We start from the raw sequence: 8459 nt of genomic DNA on the forward strand, positions 1-8459 counted from the left end.
CTGTCCAGCATGCTAGAGGGCAGCAACGACTCCTCCTCATACCTGCAGTTCGAATGGGAAAGCAGTGCACCAGGCTTTGGGGTTGTGGCCAGCGCTGGCTTTGGGGGAAGCACGCTGGTGTTCTTCAACATGAAGGTCAACAAAGACAGTGAGTCTGCTTTGCTCATTGAGAATCCCTATTAGCAGATAAGCTGTGTGGTATGGGCAGGGGATAGGAGCTTCTATAGTAGCTCCTGCTCCGCTATTAACTAGTCCAGAGCAGATCTTCCTTCTGGAGTTCCTACAAACTCCCAGGGGCAGCTCCAGGCCCCAGCACATCAAGTGCGTCCTTGGGGCAGCATGACACGGGGGGCACTCTGCAGGTTGCCGGAAGGGCGGCAGGCAGGGTGCCTTTGGCGGCATGCCTGCGGAGGGTCCGCTGGACCCACGACTCCAGAGGACCTCCCACAGACGTGCCTGCAGAGGGTCCGCTGGTTCTGCGGCTCCACCGAAGCCGCGGGACCAGCGGACCCTCCGCAGGCACGCCTGCGGGAGGTCCACCAGAGCCCCAGGACCGGCGGACCCTCTGCAGGCACACCTGCAGGACATCCACCGGAGCCGTGGGACCGGCAGACCTTCCGCAGACACGTCTGCGGGAGGTCCACCAGAGCCGCGGGACCAGCAAGCGGCAGAGCACCCCCCATGGCATGATGCCGTGCTTGAGGTGGTAAAATGTCTAGAGCCGCCCCTGCAAACTCCAAGGCCTGTTCAGGTTAGACATGTGCAGTCATACAGGGCTTCACACAAATCAGCCCCCAGCATCAAGAAAATCCTAGGCCCAGGTCCACTCCCTCTTTGTTTATCCTTCTACCCATGATATTTCTATAGTGCCAATCACTAAGGGGACAAAGTGTTTTACAGAGCAATCCAGTGACTATTGTAATGACCATAGCTGAGTCTTCACTGGACCTGAGCCATCCAGCTCCAAAGCACAGGCCCCTGCCACTTGCACTAAAGGACTAACTCCATTAGCAGGAGGCAGCAGCAGGGCTGATATCCTCTTATATTTGCCTGCCACTAGAGGGACAAAGAAGCACACTTTGCTAGTGTGTTACATCAGGTGAATAAATAATTGGAATCTAAGCCTTCTCTGATCAGGACCTCGCTTAGCTCCAAGCACAAGCATTCTCATCTACTTGGAAAAGAGACAGCAGGATGGACTAGCTGGGAACTGTCATAAACAGATAGCTAAGGGTTAATGTTTCTTTTACCTGTAAAGGGTTAACAAAGGGAACCAAACACCTGACCAGAGGACCAATCAGGAAACCGGATTTTTAAAAGCTCAGGGAGGGAATGTTTGGGTCTGTGTCTTTTGTCTGTCTCTCGGCTATGAGAGGGATCTTTCTATCTTCAAGCTTCTAATCTTCTGTTTCCAAGTTGTGAGTACAAAGGTAGAAAAACAATAGGCTTTTATTGTTTTTTTGTATTTACATGTGTGTAGTTGCTGGGATGTTTAAATTGTATTTCTTTTTGAATAAGGCTGTTTATTCATATTTTTCTTTTAAGCAATTGACCCTGTATATTGTTATCTTGATACAGAGAGCATTTTTATGTCTTTTCTTTCTTTTTATATAAAGCTTTTCTTTTTAAAACCTGTTGGATTTTCTTTTCTAAGTGAGGCTCTAGGGGATAGAAATCCCTGTGCCAGGATTACGGTCTCTCTCAGGGAAAGACTGGGAGGGGGAAAAAGAAGGAGGGGGGAAGGTAAATTGCCCTCTCTGTTTTGTAATTCAAGGAGTTTAAGTACAGTAATCTTCCAGGATAATCCACGGAGGGGAAGCCTGGGGAGGAAGTAAAGAGAAGACAAGGGGAGGGGGGTTATTTCCCTTTGTGGTAAGACTCAGGGCTTCTGAGTCTTGGGGTCCCCCAGAGAAGGTTTTGGGAGACCAGAGGGAGCCAAGCCCTGGAATCCTTGGCTGGTGGCAGCGATATCAGATCTAAGCTAGTAATTAAGCTTAGAGGGTTCATGCTAGCTTCTCAGTTTATGAATGCTAAGGTTCAAATCTGAGTAGGAAGCTACGACAGGAACCTCCTCCCCCAACGCTGCCTTTACACCCAGCCATCACTTACAGAAGGCAAAGATCTCCAGCTAGTAGGCAGGGCGTCCCTACAATACCAGAGTTTGAGAAGAACTAAGAGATCACTGGGCCCTCTGACCCCTTTCTCTCAGCTCCTCATATCCCAGTTCTCTCTGCATTACTGATGCTGAATGATGTCTCTAAAGTTCCTGATTCTGCCATTTTCCTACTCTAGCACAGATGATCACTCAGCTGGCTGCAGTGAATGACGAAAACAGCTTTAAGGTTGTGATACAAACCCCAGAGTCTGTGCTCAGTTTGATTTCACAAGGTGTCTCCCTTGAGACAGGGCTAGAACACTTCCTCTGCTACCTCCGCTCTGTTCCCAAGCCCATCTTAGTTGTATATAGCTTCTGGACATCAGAGCTCACCGTTCTCTTTAAAGCCTTGGATTCTTTTGCCAAGAAATGGGACTTCTGCACAACTGTCTGTGGTTACCTGGACACCCTGCCTTTAATTAAGGAAAAGATTCCCACGTTTCGTCTTTATAAAATGAAGAACCTGGTGAGAATGTACTTGCACAAGCCTCTGAATGACAGCAGCGCTCTGGCGTCGGCGAAGGCCCTAAGGGATCTGTGTAAACTTCTGGAGATCCACACAGATCCAGATCCGAGGCCTGTACTTTCTCATTGCAACCTCGAATCTTACACTTCCCTCCAGCCTTTGCTGCAGGAGAAGTTGCTCACCAGGTCTGCCACAAAGACTCTGGCAATGCGCAATATGGTCCTCTGTGAACTGCAGGAGTTGTAGCAGGAGAGAGGGCTTCCAGTGACTTCAAGTCTCTTCGTCATCAGCCTGAAGCTCTGAGTGATAAGATATATTATTCTTCAGTGCTGCTGCTGACAGTTGATCTGCTTCTACTGGTGCCATCAACTGTCAGTGTATCTGTGCTATGGATCGAGCGCTGCATTCCTGATGCGCACCTGAGAGGAAGCTGGTAAACAGCTAAAAACAGCTCTCCCTTTTCTTAGCAGGAGTGCAACAAACTGCAGCTTGAGGCCATTACTGAGCTACCTATCCCTAGGTGCTTTTAGCATGTCAGTTACCACCAGACTGTCCCAGTGCTCTATCTGTCATGTATGATTAAACTACTTTTAAAACTAAGAAAGTCTTTAAGATGTTCTTGCTTGTAATCTAACCCATGTCACAGCTGTAGAGGGGCCTATTTGCTACACACGCCTTTGGAAATCTGGCAGGATCAGCAAAAGCCATTTTCCCCCTAGACAGACTGCCACTCAATTGAGATATTCATATCACTCCACTGCTGCTTCCAGGAGCTGCTTGAGGTAAGCCCTGCCCAGAGCTAGGTTTTAGACTAGCACTTGTCATTTTTTTAGTAAGCGCAATATGAAACAACAGGCTTTTTCAGCAAAGCCATTGTTAACAAAAACAACCTCAGTGAGTCAGTGGATCACAGAGGAGATGGCCAGAACATAACAAGAAAGCCCTAGGCCTGCTTTTTCTTAGTCAGGGTTTAGGCCAGAGGTGCTTCTGCATGCTTTTTTTATTATTATTGAAACACTCCTGTAAACAAAGGGCTGTGTCTTTAGGTAGGTTTGTCTTTTCAAGTGTTCATCAAGGCCTTTAAAAAACTTTCACCTCTGTTTATTAAACTAAATATTTTCCTTTTGTTATGTAAAGAAGGCATTGCTTTGTAAGTAGTTTTATTCACAAGGTAAAATAAAAAAGAAATTACCTTAGGGTTAAAGCCTCAGCCAGCTAGTTTATAAAAGTAATTTGTTAACAAATAGAGGTTAAAGTTTTGTAAAGGCCTTGTTGTTTCGTATTGGGCTTACTAAAAAATGACCAATGCTAGCCTAAAACCTAGGGGAAACTTTTTTATCACTATACATTACTTTTATAAACAGGCTTTCTGTGTTTTTAACTCGGGACTGTTTCTGCAAACTCACATGTTACTAAAACACCTATGCCTAAGGGGCTAAATGAAAAAATTGTGTCTTCAGATAACCCCTTTGAAAAACAAGGCTTTCTTCTTTTCTAATTCACTACCTTCAAAAGGTTATTTCAAGTTGTTCTCACTAAAAACCTTGGGGAAAAAAATTTCTTAGGGTTTAGGCCTGGGGTGCTTTTGTCTGCTTTTTTTATTACAACACATACAGAAGGGCTGTGTCTTCAGATAGGTTTGTCTTTTCAAGTGTTCATCAAGGCCTTTACAAAACTTTAACCTCTATTTGTTAACAAATTACTTTTACAAACTAGCTGGCTGTGGCTTGAACTATGAGGTAATTTCTTTTTTATTTTACCTTGCAATAAGATTACTTACAAAGCAATGCCTTCTTTACATAACAAAAGGAAAATGTTTAGTTTAACAAGTCTTTGGTATCATTTTGTTTTAAAAGCAGGCTAGGGCTTTCTTGTTATGTTCTGGCCTTCTTATCTCTATCACAGCCTGGTCTACACAACGAGTTTATTTCAAATTTAGCAGTGTTAAACCGAATTAATGCTGCACCCATCCACACAACGAAGCCCTTTATTTCGATATAAAGGGCTTTTAATAGCGATATCTGTACTCCTCCCCGACAAGGGGAGTAGCGCTGAAATCGGTATTGCCATTTCGGATTAGGGTTAGTGTGGCTGCAATTTGATGGTATTGGCCTCCGGGAGCTATCCCACAGTGCACCATTGTGACCGCTCTGGATAGCAATCTGAACTCAGATGCACTGGCCAGGTAGACAGGAAAGCCCCGCCAAACTTTTGAATTTCAATTTCCATATTTGCCCCAGCATGAAGCGCTGATCAGCACAGTGACCATGCTGTCCCAGAATCAAAAAAGAGGCTCCAACATGGACCATACGGGAGAATACTGAAACTGATCTCTGTAATGGGGAGATGAATCTGTTCTATCAGAACTCCGATTCCATAGATGAAATGCCAAAACAATTGAAAAATCTCCAAGGCCATGATGGACAGAGGCCAACAACAGGGACTCGAACAGTGCTGTGTGAAACTTAAGGAGCTGAGACAAGCGTACGAGAAAGCCAAAGAATGAAATGGACGCTCACGGACGGGAGGAAGCGACTGACAACTGTAGCTATCCCACAGTTCCCACACTGGTCTGAAAACCATATTGAATTCTTGGCTGAGCTCCCAAAGCTGAAGGATCAAAAACATGTCACAGGTGGGTTCAGGGTTAGTATGTCGTCAGCCAGCCCTCCCCCCACCCCACCAAACCCCCATGAAACCAAAGGGAAAAAAAATAGTTTCTCGCCTTTTTTTCAGTGTCACCGTATGCTCGTACTGGATGCTGCTGGCAGACACGGTGCTGCCAAGCGCTACACGGCAACATCCCTTGCCCTCCCTTCCGGACGGCAGATGGTGCAGTGTGACTGTTACCATCCGTTATATCCGTAGGTGCTCCTGGTTGGCCTTGGTGAGGTCGGCCAGGGGCAGCGCAGGGCCCTGGGCAAAATGGGATGACTCCTGGTCATTCTCTTTTTTTGTCTCCTGGAGATTCACTCCTGCCTAGAATATCATAGCAGCTGGAGTGCTGCCCTCCCTCCCGCCCTTTGATCTCGCGTTGAGAGGCAATAAGTCAGTGTTGTTTCTTATGGTGCAACATTTTTATTACTCGTCACACAACTAGGGGGATAACTGCCATGGTAGCCAGGAAGGGTGGGGGAGGAGGAAGAGACAACAGGGGTGGTGTTGCGAGGGCAGCCCTAAGAATGACATGCCAGCTCATCATTTCTGCAGGATGTCTGGGGCTCTGACGCAGAGGGGCCATTTGCCTCTCTGGCTCTTTAGTAGGGCTTGCTGATATCTAGGCAGGACTGACTCTCCTTTAGACAAAACTTAAAAGAAGAGAAAGATTTGGGGAGTCATTCCCATTTTTGTCCATGCGCCCCCAGCTGATCTCACCAAGGCTGGCCAGGAGCACTCATGACAGCAGCAGACGGTAGAGTATGACTGGTAACGGTCATTGTCAACTTGCAAGACAGCAGACAGTACAGTAAAGCTGGTAACTGTCTTTGCTAACTTGCAAAAGGCAAGGGGATGCTGTTGTGTAATGCTGCAGTACCGTGTCTGTTAGCAACATCCAGTAGACATACAGTGACAGTGAAAAAGGCTGAATGGGCTCCATGGTTGCCGTGCTATGGTGTCTGCCCGGGCAATCCAGGGAAAAGGGCACGAAATGATTGTCTGCCATTGCTTTCACAGAGGGGGGATTGTCTGACGACATTTACCCAGAATCACTTGCAACACTGTTTTGCCCCATCATGCATTGGTATCTCAACCCAGAATTCCAATGGGTGAGGGAGCGTGCGGGAACTATGGGATAGCTACCCACAGTGCAACGCTCTGGAACTCGACTCTAGCCTTGGTACATGGACACATACCGCCAAATTAATGTACTTAGTGTGGCCACGTACACTCGACTTTATACAATCTGTTTCCAAAAGTCGGTTTCTGTAAAATTGGAATAATTCCCGTAGTGTAAACATACCCACAGAGGCTGTTTTTGCTAACAGTGGCTTTGCTGAAAAAGCCTATTGTTTCATATTGGGCTTACTAAAAAATGACCAGTGCTAGTCTAAAACCTAGGGAAAAACTTTTTTATCACTATACATTACTTTTATAAACAGGCTTTCTGTGTTTTTAAGCCTGCCTGCTCTTTTTTATTGAAACACCCCTATAAATAAAGGACTGTGTCTTTAGATAGACTTATCTTTTCAGGTGTTTATTCCTTTACAAAACTTTCACCTGTGTTTGTTAAAAAGTGGGGAAAGAAGCAGCCTTCTTCTCTCTAATCCATGGTTTACAAAATAAGGGCTATATAAACTGTTACTAAAAACATGGAGTTTTAAACCTGGGGTGCTTCTGCCTGCTCTTTTTTATTGAAACACTCCTGTAAATAAAGGATTGTGTCTTCATTTAGGCATGTTTTTTCAAGTGTTTATTCCCTTAAAAGCCTTAATATAACTTTAACCTCTATTTGTTAAAAAGTGGGGGAAGAAGCAGCGTTCTTCTCTCTAACCCACTGGTTTACAAAATAAGGAGTATATAAACTTACTAAAAACCTGGGGTTTTAAACCTGGGGTGCTTCTTCCTGCTCTTTTTTTATTACAACACATACAAAAGGGATGTGTTTTAGGTTTTTCTTTTCAAGTAATTATACCTTTGCAAAACTTAATGTAACATTCAGTTGTGTTTGTTAAAAAGCAAGTAAAGAAGCAAACTCCTTCTCTGTGATCCGCTGACTCACAGAGGCTGCTTTGCTAACAGGAGCTTTGCTGCAAAAGCCGGTTCTGCTTACTAAGAAGTAACCCGTTAGTCTAAAACCTAGAAAAACACCTTAAAAATTGTGTGTTACTAAAAGCTTATGGTTTTAACTTTTATAAAAACCCTTATGTAAAGGGACTATATGGCAGGAAAAATACTGGGGGTCTGTTTCTTTAGCAAAGAATAAGACAGTTAAAAGGGGGAGAGGAGAGGAGGGAAAAGAGGAGGGAGATGGCTCTTGTTTAAAATCTTGGGACTCTAGGATTGGTTCAGGAAAATGAATTCTATGATGCTGTTGTAGAACAAACTCTGGTCTGATCCAAAGGTGGTGATAACAAGTCAGAGGGTCTGAAACTGGGAAGTTGCCTCATTCTACAGAAAGACTGGAAAGGTAAGAATTCTCTCTCTCTCTCTTTCTGATTCAACCATGTGCTCTCTATCTTTGCCCTTTGCAAAGAGGGCTCTCTTTTCCCTTTTTTTGTCCTGTTCTTTCTTTTAACCTCCCTTTTTTCTTAACCTACACTGGTATTGAATAGTTTAAATGCATTTTTATTTACTTTTTCTCCATGTGCTTACTAAACAGGCTTTGCCTTAGTAAATTCCCTCTTTAAACCTAGTTTTCAATATTATTTAACTTTTTTTCTTAAACTAAATATTTGCAATCATCTCTCTTTACTCAGTCACCTCCAAATAACCTTTCTTTCCTTTCTTCTCTAAACTTTACTCAAACTTTTTTCCTCTTTAAACTCTCTCACTCTATTCTTTTAACCTTTTTCTCTCGATGTACCCAAGCACAAACACACACAACACTTCCCCTATTCAAACACACACCAAAAAAAATTTCAAAATGGCCGACAGCACCAAACTTCAGTGCCAATGGCAACGGATTGGGAAGGCGGGACATAAGCCCTAAATGGGGCGTGGAAACCTGTCAAAAATGAATGGCGATGAACGCTATCAAGCCATACTGCTCTCTAACGGAAGGAGAGGAAGCTAGGCAGGATGGTCTGCAGAATTGCAGTCAGAGTTCCCCTCCCTGGGAGAATATTGCACTGTAAGGAGATCCCATCCAGTCAATATAGGGCAGAATTAGCAGGGGGG

The 8459-nt window shown here is 44.7% G+C and overlaps 1 protein-coding gene across 2 annotated transcripts in view; it reads left to right on the forward strand.

Moving 5' to 3' along the window:
- PML (PML nuclear body scaffold) overlaps nt 1–3225 on the forward strand; it is a 40133-nt gene extending 36908 nt beyond the window's left edge. For both annotated transcript variants that reach the window (XM_075069311.1, XM_075069312.1), the window contains exons 8-9: nt 1–148; nt 2293–3225. In XM_075069311.1, the coding sequence (XP_074925412.1) occupies nt 1–148; nt 2293–2867 (723 nt within the window). In that variant the 3' untranslated portion in view covers nt 2868–3225. The remainder of the gene's footprint in view (nt 149–2292) is intronic.
- The last annotated feature ends 5234 nt before the right edge of the window (nt 3226–8459 follow it).

Source organism: Chelonoidis abingdonii, chromosome 9 (genome assembly GCF_003597395.2).
Source record: "Chelonoidis abingdonii isolate Lonesome George chromosome 9, CheloAbing_2.0, whole genome shotgun sequence".
NCBI classification, from domain to species: Eukaryota; Metazoa; Chordata; order Testudines; family Testudinidae; genus Chelonoidis; species Chelonoidis abingdonii.